At 65.6% G+C, this 21,437-nt stretch overlaps 1 protein-coding gene across 1 annotated transcript; it reads left to right on the forward strand.

The window, feature by feature from the left end:
* Window positions 1-244: 244 nt before the first annotated feature.
* On the forward strand, window positions 245-21,274 carry LDBPK_171090 (hypothetical protein, conserved; the record flags this gene model as incomplete). Its single annotated transcript, XM_003859915.1, has 1 exon — window positions 245-21,274. The coding sequence occupies one exon, from the start codon at window positions 245-247 to the stop codon at window positions 21,272-21,274; it is 21,030 nt and encodes a 7,009-aa protein (XP_003859963.1).
* Between the last annotated feature and the right edge of the window lie 163 nt (window positions 21,275-21,437).

The raw sequence follows: 21,437 nt of genomic DNA on the forward strand, positions 1-21,437 counted from the left end.
GTGTGTGTGTTTTGCCCTTTGATAGCGTTTTCTTAGTTTGCTTCGCTCTCCCTTGTCTTGGCGTCCTCACGACTCAGCCGCTGTTGTTGGACCCGCCGCACACCGTCGTCGCCGTTATCTTCTCCTGCGGAGCACTGTGAAGAGTGCGCGTGAGCAGCCCTTTCACAGTGCTGCGCGTCTCGCGTATGGTGGTCAACGGCAGGACGCTTTCCTCAGCACCGTCAACTGCCGATCGCTCGCCATCATGCCGTCGCGCCTTGCGCACATAACGACCCACTTCTTCAACCTCCCAGCTGCACAGGATGAGCCGACGTATGGCACCATGCGGCCAGCGCAGGAGCTGACGAGCTCCACCACGCTGGCCATGGGGGGCGCAACCGGCCATCGCACCACTGGCGGTCCACTGGACGGGTCCAGGCTGATGGCAGCCATGCGTCGCGGCGGCATAGCCAGCGGAGGGGGTCACATCTACGCAGCAGGTGCGACTGGGCGGCCCTCCTCTTCAGCTTCCTCCACCGTCGCCTTGACGCCGCTTCTGTCGCCTGCTTCACCTACGTCATCGGTGATCACGCGATGGCCGACCTTTTCGGTCTCACCTCGTAGCAGCGGCGGCGGGCCTCGAAGTTGGACTGCCCTCACCAAGGCGAGGCGAGCTCTCGAAGACAGCAGCCTTGGCTCCCCATCCTCACCGGTGCTGCCGAGCGCGGGGGCCGGCGCAGATGTCGTGGGCATCGAGGCGGCATTGCCGTCGTTGCCAACGTGGAGTGCCGACGCACGCGCCTGGCCTGCGAGCGCGGGAGCTGGAGTGGCTGGGAAGGAGGCGGCGAGCGGGGTGGCAGGCCTGGTCGGGTCGCGACACACTTCGCCGCGCATCGGCGCCGCTGGCCACCACAGCACTCTGCACAGCGCGACTGTGCCCATGTCGCCGACAGGGAAGCTTTCGCCTTCAAGCCGCTGGGGCCCTGCTGGCACCGCCGTGGGCCACGACCGCAGCACCGAGGGCATCTCGGCCGGAGCGAGCGGGCGAGGCGGTGACGGCGTCGGTGGCCAAGGAGGTCTGCACTCCACATTGGAGGATTCCGCGAGGACGCTGGTAACCGAGGCAGACGGCGACCTTCTAGTGCCACCGTTGATACACTTCGTCGAGGATGAGGAGGTGCTGCGGTATGTTGCTGAACTGCTGAACCGCCGTCGCGTTGACGAAGTCGCATCCGCTGTGGAGGCTGTCGAGCACGCGTCGGCAGAGGACCTCTCGGTGCCGACCAAGGGGCTCAGTCGCGCGGTTGTTCTTCAGCGTGACTATGTGCTTAGCGCTTCACAGAGCAAGTCCCTGCACGCGCTCATGATGCCGAGCAGTGGCGCGCAGAGCACGATGGGCCACCGCCGCGCATACCCTTCTACGCTCGTGTCTGCGAGTGATGCCACGAGAAACGCGATGAAAGGCGCGGTGGTCGGCGACGATGTTGGGGCTGCTGTGCAGGGGCGTGACCGCTCTCGTGCCGCCTCCCTCGGCCCGCAACTCCATTCAAGAGGCGAGGAGGAGGCCGCAGCAGCGACGATGAGATCGGCGAACACAGGCAGCGTTGACACGGGCTCGCCCACTTCCCCGTTAGCTGCAACTGCCTCCTCGTTGTATCTGACAGCTCTGACGAGGCCGCTGTGCGACACCGGCAGTAGCGGAGTGTACTTGAGCTGCACCAGCAGCGGCGATGCGGCGGCAAGCAATCACTCCACTGCCCAGCAGCGTAGCGGCAGGTCGCGCAGGTCTCTTGACGCAACGAAGTCAGGCGGCTCTGCCTCGGCCGCGGCTGCCTCGTCGGCCGCCACTGCAGCGTTGCAAAGGGCGGATAGCGCGTCAGAGGGGCGCACTGCCGCCGCCGATGCTGCGATGGCCTCCGCGCCGCCAATTGACCTGGAGGGCTTCTGTCTCGCCGTGCGCTACAACGTGTTCGCCAACTACCGGACCCTGCCCGTTCACTGCGCGCAGCGGTCTTATGAGCAGCTACCGGTGCGGTATCGCGCCGGGCTCGACGCGATTTCGGCCGACGTGCTTCAGCAGCAGCAGCACCGTGACCAGCAGCAGGGCAGTACCGATGCGGTCAGCGCCAGCGATGAGGTTGCCAATGTCGCGGTGTCGACGAGTGTCGGCAGCGGCGGCGCCGCAAACATGGGTCACCCTCGTGGCCGACGCTCCGAGGGGTCTTCGGCGGGCTTGTCAGCAGCCGCTCCAGGGGCTGCGGCCTACGTCGCAGAGGGTTGCCACGACTCCGTCACCTTCATTGGCATGGGGTACTACGGCGCTGGAGGTCGTGGCGGTGCATGGCCAGCCACCATGAACCTCTCCGGGAGCATCGGCGCAGCGTCGACGGCGACAACTCCAGCTGCGAGCCCCGGCTGGCTGAGCAGGGGCGGAAGCATGTGCCTCGACACGTCGGTGTTTCCTTCGCTTCCTTCGTGCTCTATGGAAGAGAGAGCGGCAGTGACGATCGCGTCGCCTGTGTCGGTCCCCACAACCTCTACACCAGGGGGCGCCGCTGCGCCCGTGCCGGCGGTCTCCCCACTGCCTTCGTCGTCGCCGACGTCTGCGGTGACCACCACGTCGGCCACAATAGGCGACGCAGCCGCAGGGGCAGGGCTTGTCTCCAGAGTGGCGCCGCTGCATCACATCCAGCAGACCATTCAATCCTTCATCGCGCGTGGCGAGCGGGAGGTGGCGCTGCACTTTATAATGGCCACCGCCCCTTACCGCTTCTCTGGCACGACGGACAGCGACCGCGTACTTGCATTCTTCAACCAGATTCGCTTCTTCCTGCCGTCCCCGCGCTTCGGCATCGTCATGCTGGCGATGGATGCGTGGCGCTCCCTGTACCGGCCGAGCGTCGGAGCTGGGGCAGCGGACTGCACGCACATGACACTGGAGCTGCTGGCGCTGATCGAGACGTACCTATGCCATGGGCGCACGTACGCCGAGTACGTGTCAGGGTTGCTCATGCTGCGTGCGGTGTTGGCGCTTGCTATGGAAAACAGTACTCTTTGCAGTCGCACGGCGGCGGTGCTGCTGCAGCACCGGTCCCTGCTGCAGGGCCGCTTGCCCACCTTCCTGCTCGCGGTTTGGCTGATACTGATGGAGTTCTACACCATTGACGACACTCTGTTGCCACCACGACGGGTTTTGCGCGACCTCGCCGCCAACGCCATGCAGGACCTGTTCACGGTGGCATTGGAGCTGCACATGACGCTGCCGGTGCAGAACGTCGTCGCCAACGCCGTGAACGTCTTCTTCGCAGGCCCGCAGCCGCAGCCGCAACTCGGCCTCTCTCCACTCGTCGCTGCGTTCTCTGGTGGGGACGAGGTTTCGGTGGATGTGGGCCATCGTGGCGGTGCTGAGGCGAGCAACAGCAGCTCCGGCAATGCCAACGCCACGGCGGCGGCGGTGAAAGCCGCGCACTCCCTGTACTCAAACGCAGCAAGCAACGCCGGCAAGAGCGTGGACTCTGAAGCCGTGATGCTTCCTCTTCGCACTTTGGATGTGCCTGCTGCTGCTGTCGGTGCTGGTGTCGGCGTACGGGGAAGCGGGGCACCAGGATCAGGAGCTGCCCGAAGCCCGTCCCTTTCTCGGGCTACACCTAGCATCGGAAAAGCGGCTTCGGACGACACGGCGGACACCGCGGCGGCGCCATTGCCGCCGCATCGCGTGCCTGGGGCTGATGCGGCCTCGGCGGCGGCGTCCGCCTCTCTCTCTCGCGACCCAACCGAGAGCAGCCAGTCGGCAATGCGAACGAGAGTCGTCACACCAGCGTCACCGGCTCCACAGGCGCCAGCTTTCTCGTATCGCGCCGTCGCAAAGTCGATGTGGGTTTCTGTGAAGCGCGCAGCACGGCGCCTCGCCCATTCAACATCGGTGCCGTCGCCGTCACCAGCGCTGGCCATCGCTGCCGCCGTTGACGGCCGCAGCGACGCGGCTGAGGCTGCTAGCGCGACAAAAGATGCAATCGGTGGCACGCCTAGTTTGTTTTCTGCGCCGCCGGCTTTCGATCTACCTCGACGCATGGCGTCAGCGCGCACCATGGCCGCCAATAGACACCCGTCGCCGCCGCTGCTTGTTGAAGTTCTCGAGGACATTTTCCGTGAGTCGATGGAAGCTGACTTGTCAGAACACGCGGAGGCGGTTGCGCGATCGACGGGCAGTGTGCAGCAACAAGTGCCCCTCTACACAACCTCGGCAGCTGCCGGCAGTCGCTGGCTCGTACAGAGCAGCAGCTCACCTTCTTCCCAGGTTGCGCGACGGGTCTCTGTCACGAACGGTACCGCAGCCGGAGGTCGTGGCACCATGCTGTCCCCGTACCACGCGCTTCGGCAGTCCAGTGCAGCCGGCTCGCCACTGTTGCGTCCGGGGTCGTGGGCGCAGCGTCGACAACAGCGCCGCAGCTTCAGCGTCACACCTGCAGCGGCCACGACGCTGGGGCTGGAGTCGTCGTCAGCGTTCAGCGACCCGCTGTGGGGCGACATTCCCTTCGATGGCACTGTGCCCAACCGAGACGCGCTCTGGACATTACCGCTGGCACACGCTCTCCGTGCGGCCGGCCGGCCACAGACATTGGAGGCCACCGTGGCGGCGTCGACGCTCACGCTGGGCGCGTTTCTGTGTGCGTGGCGAATTGCGGGTCTCTCCGACGAGACGGACTCTGCGGGGAGCCGCGCATCGCGGCATTCGAGCGGCATGGCTACGGCAACTGCGGCCTCACTTGGCGCCAACCCTACGGAGGTCTCCATCGTTCCATCCGGCGAGCCACCCCTGCCACTCTACTTCGGCCCTGCGTCTGGTGGAGCCGGAGCGGGCGACGCTGACCCATTCACGGAGGGTGTTGTCCTTCCGCTCTTGACGCCGGAAAACCTCGTCGCAGCTGCGGGCTCCGGCGTTCCGGCGGGCTGTCGCGACTCTCTTGTTGAGCCAGTCTCGCTGCCGTACCCGTCACCCGCGACGGGTAACTCGACGGCGATGCCACCTGGCGTTGGCGCTTCTAGTGGGGCCTTTGGGGTCTCTACAGGTGAGCCGGAGAAGCCGGTGCCGATGCTTCCGACAACGATTTCTGCGCTCGCCAGCCGCACCGGGGCGTCGCGGTGCCGCGGAAGGTTGCTGGCATCCACCGCCACCGATGCGGATCCGGAGTGGCAGAGCGTGGAGAGCGCTGCGACAAACGTGTACGTACCTCCTGTGGCTGGCGTGGCGCCCCCCATCGTGCGGGCTTCAGGCGCAGCGACGAGGGCGGCACGGGATGAAGTGTCGGCCGCCACGCCGGCTGTGTCTACCGACATGGCGGCACTGCTCGCGGTGCCACCATTGCCAGGGCCAAGAGTAAGTCCGTCGCTACATGTGGCACAGGGCGCAGTAGCCACAGCCGCAGCGGCCAGAAACGGGTTTGATAACACGAGTGCGGATCATGTGACACTAGCAGGACTGCCAGCAACTGCCGCCGCCGCTGTCGCAACGCCAGACGCAGCCTTCTCTCATAGCTTGGGCTGCGCGAACGAGATCATGCAGGGCGCAGCCGGTCTCGTAGGGTCAGCGACGGTGGCAGGCCGCCAGAGTGGACTCCCCGCTACCATCCCGACGTCGACGGGGGGCTTGTGCAGGGCGCGCGTCTTTCCCACCGCGGCGGCGGATGTCAGCGTCTCTGACGACTCACGCTCACAGGTGGGCGCGCGCGGCGCTAACGATACGGCGAGGCTCACGATGGCGGCGCCGAGGCCCGCTATGGGTACTGGTACTGCCGATGGCCGACCGAACGTGGCAGCAACAGTACCGCAGACGCCGTCCCTCTCTTTCTTCTTGCCCTCGTGGGCCGCGGCGCGAGTGATGGAGCGCTGCGTGCGTCCTTGCCGGGATGCCACCGGCCCTGCCACACTGTCCTCCACAGCAGACGGCGCGAGGGCGGCAACGAGGCATACAAGCGCCGTGGCGGTGACCAAGGAAGCAGAAATCCTCCTCAGCAGCGTAGTGCCAATCCTCTCCCAGTACTACGTGGACGCGCTCCCCGCCAGCGCCGTGACGGCGGCGACGCAAGTGCTCGTGAACCGTGCCATTCAATCAGTGAAGTCCCTCTCGCAGGGACTGCGTGATTGTAGTAGCCGCCTCGGCGCCAACAGTCGTGGCGGCGCACCTACCGAAACGACAGCGCGCGCAAGCTCAGGTGGCACCACTCTGCCCTCCTCGTCAGCGCCTCCCGAGTCTGACGTCGCGCCACGTGACTCAGACATGGGTGCCCCCCACAACGGCGCTGAGCCACCGGCATCATCACCGCGTGCGGCAGCGCCCACCGACACCGCCTCTGCTGCCACCACCGCCACCCCCTCTACACCATTCGCCTCACCGTTTTCAGCTTGGCCGGCAGAGGACAGCGCCCTCGTGGACGGAACAGAGTTGCTGAACGCGATTCTGTTCATGACGACGGTGGCGGAACGCTATCCTGCTGTGTATGAGCGCATGATAAATCAGAGGCTCTACCCGCTACTTCATCACATATTGCTGCTGCACAACGCCGCTGTCGAGGAACCGCAGCTGTGGCTCTCCATGCCCCTCTCCTCTGCGGCGGTGGCCGCACACTTCAACGTCGGTGACCGAGCGGCGGCGGTTCTGCCTGTGGCGCCGCAACAACAGCAGCAGTGCAACTCGCAGTCCGTAACCCCTCCCACTCCCATGGAGGGCGAGGCGGTCATCCAGCGAATGCGGCTGATCACCGCCCGGGCCATGTATCAGCGCCTCGCAATGCCGGCGCTGGTTCTCCTCTCGCACAACATGCCCGATGACGCGTGTGCGCGTCGGTGCTACCCACTGGTGGTGCGGCTGGCGCAGCTGGGACTGCGACGGCCTTTCTCGATGGCATCCGTCACCACGGCATTGTGCATCTGTGCCGTTTACCCGCCCCTCTCCCGCGTGTGCCAGTCCGAGCTGGTGCGGGCGATGGCCGTCGTACTGGCGACCCCAGATGACGGGCTCAGTGACGGAGACGACGATGGTGCCGACAACACGGCGGCGACAACGGCTTCGCGAGAGGCAGAGGCGGACGGCGTGAGGGTGACGCACCACTCTCGTCGAGTACCGCTGCAAGCCCGGCACGAAGATGAGCCGCGAGGCACTCGCGAGGAGGATGCCATTGCGAACAAGCCAGCTGGGCCGACTCGGGGTGCAGTGCTGTCGCCTAGACCTCTCCCAATGACCGCTGCGACAGCAGCGGTGTCTCAGGCATTGCTACCGAGGCCGTCCTCGCGTCGGGCTGCGCCAACCACGGCTGTCGCGGCCACCGGGAGCGCGGCTCATCCGATGTGGAGGAGCCGGCTGAACCTCCAGCTCTTTTTCCCTTTCTCAACAAACGTCGGGCACCTGCGCCTCTCTGCGGCATCGGTGCGGGCCGCGCGGCGCCGACAGGCAGCTCAGACCCGCCTCATCAAGCACCACTGCTTCCGCGCCATGAGCCTCTTCTACAGCAGCTGGGAGGGTACCACCCTCTTCTTCCTCGAGGTGTGCCTTCCATACTTGTGGCACCCCGATGCACAGCTGCGATTGGAATGTGTGCAGTGTTGCATGCGCTGGCTGCTGTCGGACTGCTGGCACTCCACGGATCAGACATTGCTGCATCACCATGCCGCCACGCCCACTGCCAGCGCGGGTGGTGTCGATGCAGCCCCGTCGACGGCGCTGACCTCGTTTCACGGTATCGTGACGGCCGCCGTTACCCGCGCTCCAGTGCGTGACCCGCGCACGACCGCGAACAGCGGCAGCAGCGCCAAGGGCGGCGTGCACGGGACGACCGCGCTGCGGTGCCTCACAACCCTTAGCACACCAGCGCCGACACAGGCTGGACAGGTGCGCGTGCCGTACCATGCGCCGCCCCGTCGGACCGCAGAGGCCCTTCGCAATGGTGTATCGTCGGGGTTCGACGAGGGAGCAGCAGCGGGGCCGGCAGTGCCTGCTGCCACAACGCGAGCACCGGCGATGTCGATCTGCACGGTGCAGCATCACGGACGCACGCACGTCAACGCCCTGCGAGAGGTGGTGCACCACTTAGTGGAGCTGGCCGTCTGCGACCCGGAGCCGCTCATTCGGAAGTGCGCACTGGAGAGTCTCTCGCCGGAGACCTATCCTCTGCTGTACCCCCACGAGCCATTCGTGCACCAGCTGTTCACGGTGCTGTGGGACAGCCATATGCCGAATCGAAGCAGAGCAGCACAGCTGCTCTGCGCTCTGGCGCCGCTGAACCCGTCCTCTATCTTCCCCCGCCTCCGCCAGGTGCTGGTCCGATACACAGAGGACTTGACGAATAGCATCGCGCGGCTGGCAGCCCCTTCCTTGCCTGCAAAGTCGACCTCAGCGCCCCTTTCAGTCGCACCACCCGGGCACATCCACGAGGACGCGCTCTTTGTGTTGTTCCAGATCGCGTCTCGGCTGAAGCAATCAACGCATCTCTACTTGCCGCAACTTCTGTCGATTGTGTCTTCGGTGCTGCGCAGCGGGTCGTCGCCGCGCGGATCGGTGCTGCAGGCGTTGCATTTCCTCGTTGCCTTGCGGGAGGATAGCACCGAGGAGCAGTCAGCACTCTTCGCTCCCTTTTTCGACCTCGTTGCGCAGCAGCTGATCGACGGCGACGGCGACACCGCACGCCTGCTGGCGACGGTGGCAGCACTGCAGAGCTTGCTGCAGCAGTTCAGTGGCTCGGCGCACTCCTCATCGAAGACCCTGCCGATGGTGGTCGAGCGCCTACACTCGCTACTGTACCGCAAGCCATCCGTTGTGACGGAGTTTGCCATGGCTGTGCTGCAGCTACTGGGCACAATCAGTAGCATCGAGCCGTGGGACTCCGAAGCGGCGCCGCGCGCACCGGCGCTACTGCGACGACCGCAGAACCGCTACGCCTTGCCGCCGCTCTCCTCGTCGGCTGGCGTGCTAGGTCGCGGCAGGGCAGTGCGCTCAAGGTGGCTCGACAGAGATGAGAGGGCGGACAGCGCTGCAGAGGCACTTGCGCAGTTGCAGAAGGCTGACCGCTTCGCTCCGTTCACGGCGCGCGCGTGGTGCGATACGGTTCTGCGCGCGCTGATGCGCACCGTTTCTGAATACGTGAATGGGACGATGAGCCAGACGCAGGGAGGTCTGTGCACGTGCCTCGCCGCCATCATGAACATCTTGACCAACACCGTGGCTATTCATCATCTGGAGCTGTACCTGCCGACGGTGCTTACGCTCGTGATCGACCTCCTCGAGAAGCGGCAGACACGGTGGCGCAACGTCGAGACAGCGTATCAGTCGGCGGTGGGGCCTGCAGAGGCAGGTAAGATCAACGACTCCTCGGAGGCGATACGGCAGCTCTTCCTGCGGAGACTGTTTGACCTGGTTCTTGCCGCCGGTCGCCGTATTGGTCCGATGTACCCGCTGCTGAATGTTTTTCTGCGCCGCAGCTGGAAGACAATGTCACCGCGCGGCATTGTACAGTGCTGTGAGGTGCTTGATGCCCTGTGCTGGGCAGTGCCGGACTTGCTGCGCGACGACTGCGACGTGTGGATCCCGTCGCTACTGGAGGCACTGATTCAGTACGACGCGCTGGTGGTGACGCACCGTCGCGCACACGAGGGGGTGCCAGACAGCGCGCCTGCTGCCGCCAACACGTCGACAGGAGCCGCGGCCACCGGCACAGCCGCCGGCACTTCTGTTACGCCTACAGAGAGTGAAGAGACACCAGCAGCGCCGGCCAGCACATCGCGGAACTTCTCGGCTTCGGCGAATCGTATGAGTCCTGCCCGACATGGGAGCGTCGCTGCGGATGCGAACGACAGCAGCAGCAGCCCGCTGAAAAAGCCGCATAAACTACCACAATCCCTGCACAGAGCGGCAGCTGCTGACGGTACCGAGGAGGCTCCGTGGGAGCAGCAGCTGAAGCTTGTCTATCAAGCCTTGACCCTGTGCTTGACATCGCTGCAGCCGCTAGTGCCTCCGCTGGCAAAGCGGTTCGTTGCGGTAAGCCTGTCGGAGTGCCTGAAATCGTCACACGTGCCACGCGGCGAAGCAGTGCGACGCACCGCAGCGCCCCCAGCAGCGGCCGGACCGACGGATGGCCGCACGGAGCAGGGCAGCGGCTTCGATGCGGACTACAGCGCCACGCTCGCCACATCGACGCGCTCATCGCTGCAGAGTCTTTGGCCAGCCGCCGGCGCCACGACAGCGTCAGCCGTTTTCGATCTGATGGCGGACCCGCACGAGGAGCTCATCTCCTTCCTGAACGCGTGTGTCTGCCGGCCTCTGCTGGAGTACATGGTGCACAGCAACCTCTCCTCTGTCTCCATGAAGCTGGTCAAAAACCTGCTGTCACGTTTGGAGTCGCTGAGCGCCGTGCACGAAGAGGCGCTGCAGCGCTTGTGGGGCGCCATGAGCCGGCGCACCGCGTCGCTGCTGTCGCAGCCCGAAAGCAGCCGCGGCCTATCCTGGATGCCGGATGCGGCGAGCGGCACTGCCACCTGTCCCGATGGCAGCGTTGGCTCGCTGGCCGCGCCGGCGCGCGCACAGCTGGAGGTGAAGCTACGCGAGGCGCGAGAGCTGCTGCATCTGCAGCGTGCGCGGCAGCACGAGGAGGGCGGTGGCTCGGCCAACGCCAGCGGCTGCGGTGCCGGTGCCTTCTCCTCGCTCGCCGCCTTCTACGCAGCGCCGCGATCGGCGAGTGAGGCGCTGTGGTTCAACAACGCTGCGCTCAGTCGCATGTGGGTGCAGAGCGCCGACCGCGCGGTGACGGTGCGGCGCTACTTTCCTTTCGACGCGGTGCACACCTCCTGGGAGACCGAGGGAGAAGTCCAGCTGCTCGGGTGTCTTCTTGTGTCGGCTGCGTGGCACCACCCACCCTCAACGACCGCGTTCGCGACGACGCTGCACACGTACTTTGCGCAGCGCTTCGGCCCTGACAGCGTTGCGGTGGCGTACGTGCGCTGTATATGCTCCAGCTACTATAATTTGTGCATGCCACTCGCGTCTGCGCATGACGAGATGGCGGTTAAGTGGGCTGAGCAACAGCAGCAGCGAGTTGCAACCGCAGGCTCTGGCAGCGACGCCGGCGCTGAGAGCGACACCTCGCTCACCACCGCGACGCGGTCGGCTGTGATGCGCGGCCCCGGGTTCTATGATGCCGCTGGCCAGGTCACGCGAGAGGGCAGTGCCGACATCATTCTCCGTCATTTGAGTTCTCCTGTGGCCCAAACAGCTGTGGCAACGGCGCCTGCGAGGAGGAACGCCGCCGCCTCGCCGAGAGGCGGTGCCGCATTGTCGGGATCGTCTGGTATGGGCAGTCGCGCCGTCAGTTGGGAGGAGGACGCGCCGGCGCCTGCCATCACGGGAGGTGAAGGCACATCCGCGCCCTCCTCTGCCGCTGCGACAGCGTTCGTTGGTGCATCGGGGACACGCGCGACGACTCGATGGGCCCAGGGCAACAGCGTGGCGGCCTCGCTAGGCTCGGTCCTGACCACCACCGCCATCGTGTGCGGAGACAGCACGAACGACATGGCGTTGGCGCGTCCCATGACGGCGTACCCGAGCATGGAACGCCTTGACAGCAGCAGCGACGGACGGCGTTCAGCTGAGATGAACACGACAGTGCGCTTCTCCGACCATGACGAGGATCAGGACGGCAACGGGCGCACGTGGGCGGATTCGCACTACGCACACCACACGAGGAGCGGCAATGGTGGTAGCGCGATGCCACACCGGCCGCACATAAGCTACCAGCAGCTAAATGCGAACCAGCTCCATCAACTGCAGTACCCGTTGCCGACCAGGACAGCCACCTCGACACCCTTCTGCGGCCCCAACTCCCTCCCTCGCACTATCACGGCACACAGCACCAATGGCGCAGATACGTCGCCGTCAACGACGCATAACCACAGCCCCACCATAGCCACCCTGGCTATCCCCGTCGAGGCGGGGGCCGGCGGCTCCTTGGATAACTACGTGAATGCCTCAGCGCCCGTGGGCGTGTCTGGCCTCCGCAGCGGAAGCGGCAGTGGCTCCTCGTTCTATCCTGGAAGTTTTTTTACCAGCGCCGTCGTCACAGAGGGGCGAACCGGCTGCGATGCTGGTGCATGCAGTGGCGTCGTGAACAGCAGCCCTCATCGCCATCACCCACACGCCTCGCTCGGCGCGGGTGATGGGGGGTCGTCAGCAGACGCGGAGTCGGTCTACGGCCGTGGTAGCAGCGAGGCCGTGCCGCCTGCGCACGCGTCGGTCGGTGGCGGCACTGGGGCACACCTCACGACCCCCATATGCCGACCCTTTCAGCTGCCCCATCCGCAGCTGTTCCCGGCAGGACAGTCGTACGGCCCCTACCCCATCAGCAGCAGGGCCTCGCCGAATGTGAACCTTGGCCAGCAGCCAGCGGCTTCACCGTCAGGCAGTGCGGGGATGCTTTCACTCGGTTCTTTCACCGCCGCCTCAGTCGACTACCCCCGGGGCTTTCTGGGACTTTCCGCTTTGGCCTTCAGCCCTGTCGGTGGTGCTGGTGGAGGCGCACATGGAGCGGCTGGTGGGCCCGGCGGCATACCGCCACGATGGCGCTTCGCGTCGATCGCGGCGTCTGTCACTGCCGACGATGTGGCGTCTCCAAACAGCTTTACGATGCCGCCGGCTGGTGGTGGTGTCGGTGGCGCTACCCTTTCTTTCACTGTGGCCCCCCATGATGCCGCAGCGGTGCAGCAGCAAGCATGTCGGCGACTGTCGCCCCTCGTCTCCCATCCGCCTCTGCATCACCACCTGTCGTGTGGGACAATGACGCCAGCCACGGCAACTATGCGGAGCCGCGGCGGCTCAGGCAACGACTTGAGCGGGTACCAGCTCCAGCCGCCGCCGGTGCAGCACGCGCAGAAGCAGCCGCCTCCCGCGCTTCTCTCTCCCGAGGCGAGCGCCACCTCGGCTGCGACTTGGACAGCCGCAGCCGGCGCGGTGCGTTCGACGTCGACCACGGCGACAGGTACTCCGCCGCTGAGAGCAGAGACGCGCATCTTCACATCGGCCGTGCAGTCGCCATCTGCAGCTACGCAGATGGACCACGACGGCTCAACCTCTCCGGCTGCGGAAGCTGCTTCTGGTAGGCTTGGGAAGGAAGCAGCGACGTCGCCGTGTGTGGCGAGAGAGATGTCGGAAGCGTGTGCAGCTTTTGCATCGGCGCACGAGGCCGGCGAGGTGGCGCACAATAACTCGCTCATTGCTTACTTCGAGCTTCATCGATCTATTTCCGGGCACGGCTGGCGCTCGTGGTGGGAGCAGTTCTGTCTTTACTTGTTGCAATGCAGTCCGGACTACTGCATTCAGGCCTGCGAGCCCTTTGCGCGGCAGCACCACATCGCCTTCTCGTACTCGGAGCTGCTGCCCTTGGCTCTCTTGTCAACGCTTCCGTCCTGCACCGTGGCCGAGCTCGTCGCGTGGCTTCGGGCGCTGCGCGACTTCTACGCCTTCCACACCGATCCTAGCGCTCCTGTGCCGCAGCAGGTCGCCTCCGGGGTGGCCCGCGTCGCACACGATATCCGCCTTTACCACCGCACATTCTTCCCACCAGAGGTGGTGTCGCGAGTCGTGGATGTGTGGCTGCCGGAAAGTGTCGTGGCGGAGCTCGCGAATCGCTCGCTCAACCCCCCGTTGCGCATCCTATACCTGGAGCAGGACCTGACCCGCTTCTTCTCCTGGGGATGTACGGCACTGCTCATGGTATCTGCCGATGACGTGGCGAGCGCGTTGGAGCGGACGCTATTCGTGCAAGACCCGCGCTTTCAGCAGTGGCTGAGTGCGGCGGCGGCGACGGCATCAGAGATGCGGAGCAGAGGCAGGGCGGTAGCCCGTTCTCCAGGACGGCGGCGTCGCAGCTGCAAAGCTGTGATGAGGTTGGCGGCAGCGGTCGCTAAGTCGTCGTCGTCGATCATCGACACCCTAACTCCGTCAGCGCTGGAGCTGCTTGGCTTCCACCGCGCAGCCGCGCTCGAGTATGTGCGAATGTACGAGGAACAGCAGCTGAGCGAGCGCCGTGACAGCCGCCGCGGTGCGGCAGCGGAAGAGGATGAGGCTGCACAGTTTAGTCCAGGGCCAACATCGAAGGACACGGCGACTCGGCACCACTCAAGCGCCGCTGCTGCTCGGTTGATCGTCGGGGCGATGCGCTGCCACATCTGCCTGTGCGACTTCGAGGCGGTGCTGCGGCTCTGGGAGGCCGTTAAGGGCAGGGGCGCTGCCGACGCGACCACATCGATGGCAAGCTCTTCCCCGTCTGCAGACGCTTGCAGTGAGGCGTCCGACGGCGACAGCGGCTCGGCCGTGGTGTGGGATGGCTGCAGGCGGGCTAGCTCGTGTGTGCTGAGTCCCGAGACAGCGCGGTATGTGGTGATGTCTGCCCAGGCTCTTTCTCGGTGGGACTACGTGCAGGAAGCCGCCCACTACGCCTTTGGTCGAGGAAGCGCTGGTGGGCTTTCCTGGACCGCCAGCGCGCCGCAAGAAGCGCAGGGACACACGCCCAAGTCGGGCGGGCCTGCTGCAAATTGTGCCGTGACACCACAGATGCAGCGGCTGCAGCAGCCACCAGGCAGCCCTCGCTGGGCGGAGGATGTGGAAGAGGAAGGGCACGCCCAACAATTCCTGGACGAAGTGTTCTCGTCAGACTTGCCGTCCGTCATGGGTGTCACGGTCGATCACCGGGCGGCCGATCACACCCGCGAGTCGCTCCTGCAGCGGCAGATGGAGGTGTTCGTTGGCGCGGCGCTCGTGGCGGCGCACGATTACGACGGCGCGAAGCGGGCCTTGACAGCCGTCCGCGACGGACTACGTGACTCCTACGCTGTGTTCCACAGCGATAACGATCGCGTGAAGCTTGAGTGGAGCAGCATCTTCCAACAGCTGTCCGACTTGGAGGAGGGCATGCATGCGCTTGAGCAGGTGCCCGCAGCCCAGGAGGGGGTGGCCGCCGTGCCGACAAGCACGGAGAGCGGTGGCACGTCCGCGGCGTGGTCAGGCGCGAGATTGCCAGCTCTGGATCGCGAGATCAACGGCAAGCTCTTTCCCGAGGTGACGGTGCGGCGTCTGCGCAACATCACGTGCCGGCCGGTTTCAGCCACCACCACGATCCTGCAGCTCTTCATGATCATTGCCGTCCGCAGCGCCATCGCCCCTGTCACCTGGCAGCTTGACAACGTCCTCGCCTTGGGGGAGAGGCTCGAGAAGGCGGGCCAGCCCATGCGCGCTGTGCAAGTGCTGCACCATTACGCCCATCTGCCTGTCGTCGCCACGTCTTTTACGGCCACGGCGATGGAGTTCAAGCAGCAGCTGAATCTCGAGATGCTGCGCCGTCTGATTCGCAACTTGTCTAGCGAGGAGGACCTGCGCGAAGTGTACGCCTGTGTGCAGACAGCGCTGCGGAACGACCTGTGGCTGGCGCGCCGCGCCGCTACGCGGCGGATGAGTGCGGTATCGCCAACCTCCTCATTTTCGGCGTCACCGTCTGCCGCAGCTGCGTTGTCGTCGTGGCCGTTGCGGAACCAGCTTGCGATGGATGCTGCTGCCCCGCGTGGTTCCATGCTCACCGCACAGGAGCTCGGCCCGTCGCTGTCGCACTACCAGGTGGATCTACTGCTTCTCAATGTCGCATGCAGGCGTCGCCTGGCCCATGTGCTGCTGCATCGTGCGCCGCTTGCACACCGGCCCTCACCGGTTGCTGTCACTTCGGCCACGTCGGGCGCGTCTGCGCCGCTCGCGGACGCGACAGTGTCCAACTCGACACCGTCGTGGACTTCGGACGCGGTGCGGCACCCCACCAACATGTTCTCACTTCCCATGGACGTTGATAGGACGCTTCGCCGTGTCGCTACGGATGTCGTAGAGGACGAGAAGGCCACCCGCACAGATTCCCATTCGCCGGCCAGCTCGTCCATCACGCACCAGCCCAGCGACTTTCCAGCTACGACTGCGGCTCCGTTGTCCGCCCGGAGCGGCGCTGGCTCAACAGCAGCCGCAACGAACTGCACCGGTGACGGTGCAAGCTGTCGTCATGACTCTGCAGAGAGCGGGCGCGTGGGCAGAAGTGACACTTCACCGGCGCGGGAGCGGCGCGCCAAGATGGACGAGGCGGCCGCTACCGCGATGGAGGAGCCCGTGGAGGCGAAGGAGGAAGGCATTCTCTCGCTCGAAAGCGTTACAGGGAAGACAGCGATGTTTGCTGAGTACTACCTGCTCGAGCAAGCTGTCGCGGTCACCTGCTACGTGCCATCCGTATGGAGAGAGTTCGGGCTCGTCTTGTTTGATGTCTGTATGGCCATTCACGCGGAGTGGAGGTCGACAGGGGACGAGGAGACGAAGCAGAACTTCCTGGCACAGTCGGCCAAGGCGATTCACGGTCTGCAGCGTGCAGCGCAGCTCTGGCGCAGCCAGTCAGAGTCGGTCTTCAGCCGCGGTATCGGCCCCTTCCCTGCCACGATGCTGCGTCGCCACGGGCATGCACGAACGGCGTTGCCATCGGCCCACCTGCTCTTAAAGGCGCTGCACTTGGCAGTCACGTGCGAGGTCATTGTGCAGGACGACGCGCGGGCTGCTGCAGCCAGCGCCACTGAAGCAACAACAGCGGCGGCCGCCGCCGCAGCGGTGGTGGTGACTCCCAGCCTGTCGCCTGCTCCGTTCTCTGCATCTTCGCCGGCGCCGCGGCCGTCCTCTTTGGGAGCCGGCAGCGAGACTGCGAACGACGCGGAGGAGGCGGTGGCGGCAAGCGGCACCGGCGGTGGCGGTCGCACGTGTAGCGCGTTCACGACTCCACGGTCGTTGTCTGCGAGCCAGCGCACAGAGCAGCCTCGCGCGGGAGCGTGTGAAGCTGGGACGACAGAGGGGACGGAGACGGAGAACAGTAGGGACCCGACGACCATCGAGAACAGTGCCGACACCACAGTGCAGCCTTCTCCACATTCGGCCTCGCAGCCGCAGCCGGCCGCTGCTGCCGCCGTTACCGAGCAACAGGGTGGCTTTGCCTGCCTCGACTTTTCTGCCGCCTCGTACCTGCAGTGGGCTGCCGTCGCTCCGTTCCTGCTTGCGGCCGCTACCCGTCACCACAGCCTGTACGCGGCATTGCGGGACATGTGCGTGCAGTCGCGCGACATGCTGCGCCAGCTGGTGTTCCCCCTCATTGCAATGTTTGAGCATGGGTATGGGACGATGCTTGCGCAGCCGGCCGGCCACCCTCGCTATCACAGAGCTTCCACTGCTGAGGAGGCGCCTGCGGCGACAGCTTCGCGTCACCTCACCAGCACTTTTGTTGCTGCGGGGAGTGGAGGGCAGGAGGGTGGGCGGCGACAGCAGCAGCGGAAGGGACTCAAACCTTCCGCGCGCGTGTTTGAGGGCGAGGACGGCGACGAGCACGTCAGTGGCGTCAGCTGCTCCAACTCCACCGAGGCGCCGTCGCTGTTGGAGCACCCGGGGATGGCAGAGGGCGACACCAGCGATGCCGGTCTGATCGCGAAGCGCGCGGCACGGACGTCGGCCATAGAAGTGACAGGCAGGTGGCACAAAGGGGGGCGCAGAGCTCCCCGCGCGGCGCTGACGATGCCATTGCTGCCCACCCGCGCCGGCACCGCCGATGGTGAGGCGGCAACGCTCGGTGGCCCAACCGCGTCGTATACGGTGTCGGCGCCACACCGCCTCATGTCTCCGCTGGAGGAGTCGGAGCGGGAGGTTTACTCGTCGCTGCTAGCCGACATAGCAGCCGCCAGCCCTGGCCATCGGCGACTCATCCACGAGGCCATGCAGATGCGCACCTTTGTGCAGGGGCTGTGGGAGGTGCCGAAAGCGGCTTCGCAAAGGCGCAACTCGTTGAGAGCAGCGATGAGGCAGGACGGCATGGACGCATCGTTGGCGTCGTCGGGTGTCGTCGAGGGAGCACCGCCTCCAACACAGCGTCCACGCGAGGCGGCGTCTAGTGGAGCTGCGTCGCATGGGACCACCAGGGCCAAGGGCGCTGCCTCGGGCTTCGTCGCCATCGACGACGCCGGCGGCATGCACGGAGAGATGGAGCTGCTCTTGGACGGCTTCTGTCCCTTGCCGGCGCCACTGTGGCTGCTTCCCAGCGTGTTTGGGGTGGGGATGACGGCAGGGGACGCTGGCGGTAGCAGCGCTCACAACAACACCGGCGGTGATGAAGGTGCGAGGGCCGGAAAAGCCCACTCCGGCGGCGTCGGACCCGGGCCGGATGCAGCTACTCTTGGCCGTCCGCACGGCGGCCAATCAGCCGGGCCGACCTCACCTGCTTCCACTGCGCCTGCCACACGGACGGCTGGATACTGCGGTGCGCGAGTGGACGATGGAGGCGGCGGCGTGGCAGGGCTGCCTCGGCCGTCTGCGGCCAGCCTGCCGGCTTCCGCAACAGCTGCACACGACCAGCGGGCCGCGCATAGCACCACAACGTCCGCTGTCAGCTTCGCACCCGCGACGGTGCCCACGATAATGCATGTGCGAAGGTACGCCGTCCTGAAACCGGCCCCGCACCACCAGTGCGAGGAGGTCATCTTTGTAATGCTGTCGGACGGCTTGGTGTGTCGCTTCCGCCACGCGGCCCCGGCGGCGACTACCAAGAGCGGAGAGGCCCTCGGCGCGTGTGAGCCACCACACGGCGCAACGGACTGTGCTAGCGTGCAGCTGGGCCAGTCGAGGAAAAGCGGTGCTGCCTCGGTTGGCGCTGGTGCGAAGGGTGCCCCAACCGCCAGCGGAAACTCCGGGGCAGACCGATACCTGCTTCCCTGCGCCTTGATGGAGCAGATCGCCTCCCTGCTCCTCAGTCACCTTCCCTTGACACATCTGCAGCGACCGTTTGTGCTGCCTCTTGCGGTGCAGGATTACATGACGATGCTGCCAGAGCACAGAACGTCGCCGCTCATCCTCGGCGCAGCAACAGCTGCGTCAGTGCGGTCGGACGATCCACAGGGATGGCGACATGACATGGCGCTGCTCACCGGTCCGTCAAGTGGCAGCTCCGCTGCTGCGCTCCGCACCGCAACACAGCTGCTGGCCTGGTCGTCTGACGCGACTCGCACGCCGCCGTCGCTGTATCACCTCATGGACGACTACACGGTGCACCTCCGCGTCCGAGAGATGGCTTTGGCGGCGCAGGAGGCGGTGGAGGCCTACCCCGCACTCGACCTCGACGCAATGCAGATTGCCGCAGAGACGGGCCGGCGCCCTGGCGTATCGGCGGACAACGCCTACCCCTTCAACTGGGCCTACGGCTATCCGGCGAGCGCCCCGCCAACGGACGAGGCGGCGGCCGCACTGACAAGCTCACACAGGTACCGCGACCTCGTACAGCGGCGCCGCATGAACGAGGGGCGCTTTGACCAGCTTGTCGCCGCAGCCTACGATGACGGCTGCGTTGGGCCACTCATCACGTTCCTTCAAGGCATGCTCGCCGCCCGACCGCCGCCGCCGCCTTCGCCGTCGCCGCCAGCGCCAGCAACGCAAACTGGAGCGGCAGCACTCACCAACACGGCAAGCACCACGGCGACGACGACATCGCCTTTTTCTGCCTCCTCTTCCGCGCCAGCGCCGCAGCCTTTCCGCTCGCCAGAGGAGACGTTCTCGATGCAGCAGCGCCTCTACGCGTACGCGGCCGTGCTGCCGCGCACAGAGGCGCACTTGCGCAATGTCCTGGCAGCTGTTTCAGCCGTTGCCGCAGGCGGCGAGGACAACTTGACGAAGGAATCATCGACGCCCTCGTCTTCATCGTCGCCGCTGTCGCCTGCCGTGTCGCCGGTCCTCAACACGAAGAAGCGGCATTACGGTCACCGACAGGCCTTCACTGCCACACAAGCCACTCCCCTCTCGGCGCGTGAGCTGCAGGCTTGCCGGCTCGCTCTTTTCCGCTTGGAGAGCGCTCGCTGCAGGTTTGCCTTGAACGACGCATTCAGCGCCGACAGCAGCAATGCGAGTCACTGGCTCGAGGCGCGCCGCACGTATGCGAAGGAGCTGTCCGAGTGGAGCGTCATGGAGTACCTCCTTGACGTACACACGCGCGAGTGTGGCACGGTGCTCGTGAACACATACGATGGCCATGTCGCGGTGCATGCCCTGGGGCGGTACTGCCTTCAGTCGCCGCCACGGCAGAGTCGCGGCGCGTGCGCGAAAGAAGCAGCGATGTGCGCAGCTGACATCGCCCCCCTTATCGTGAGCCCGTTCCCGACGCATGATGCAACGCTGTTCCGCTTGACCCCGGTGCTGGTGGCTGGCCTCCCCTTGCAGAGCGCCCACGCCGCCTTCCAGTACCACGCCAGTTCCGTACTCTACGAGATATTTCAGTACGTGCGCGATTTGACCGGCATTGCCACCTACGGAGTCGACTGCGTGACGGCGTTCGCGCACGCTGCGGCGGCACCTCATGCAGCCCCTTCGCCCTCGTTGCACACCTCCTCGACAGACACGCCGCTGTCGACGTGCAGATCGTCGGATTTCTCTGTAAACGCGAGCGGCGACTTGAGTGCTGCTTTGCCGAGTCGTCGTGCAGCACTGCGACCAGAGGGCAACCGTGCATCCACATCGGGATCGGTGAACGCCGGTGCCGCCCTGGAAGACGCCCCAGAGCCGAGCACTGCAGCGGCGCCACGACGTGCCGGAACAAAGGTCGCTGTTGCATCGACAAAGAGGCAGCGCGAGGCCCCCCCGCCGCTCGAGTATCTGGTCAGCGTCCCCGCGACCGTGGCCTCCACCGCGCCCTCTTCCGCTTTCGGTGCTCCCCCTGCGCGTGGCGTGGCGCCGCGCCATCCGAACTCGCCGCTCGACGATGCCGCCGATGCTTCAACGCGGCCTCTGCCGCCGCGCTGCTTTGACTCTAGCTCCTTCCGATTGAAGCTATCATACGATGCGCTGTTCGCCCTGCACGAAGAGGCTGAGCGCCGCGGGCGGGCAACCATGCTGCGCTTGCTACGCAGCCAGCGGGAGGCTACGGAAGCGCAGTGGCTGCACGTGACGCCGACAAGTCCGTCCCGGGACGGAGACGACGGCAACGCCGTGGAGACAAAGCCGTCAGCCGCGAGCCACGGTGCGACGGGGGCAAAGGTGGGCAGGGCTCTGCCGTCGCCGCTGTCGAATGCGGCCGACGACGACGACGACAGCGCCCCGCGCCCGACGTCTGCGTTTGACTTGGCTGCTGCTATGATCACGGCGGCCACGGATGAGGAGAACCTGCTCGGAGTCGATGGCTTATGCCCTCACACGTGGCGGCGGTGGGCACCGCACTGGTAGCGCATTTTGCATGCGCGATGGGGACGAGGCCTCTTGTGTTTTTTTTTTTCTTGCTGCTGTGTTTCTGTACATGTGCCTGTGTTTCTCACGACAGCAGTGCTGCAGTCTGCACCTCCATGCGTGTATCCACGCATGTCAGCGCGAGCTTCGCGAGGCTGAAGAA

The sequence above is a fragment of the Leishmania donovani genome, chromosome 17 (genome assembly GCF_000227135.1).
Source record: "Leishmania donovani BPK282A1 complete genome, chromosome 17".
NCBI lineage: Eukaryota > Euglenozoa > Kinetoplastea > Trypanosomatida > Trypanosomatidae > Leishmania > Leishmania donovani.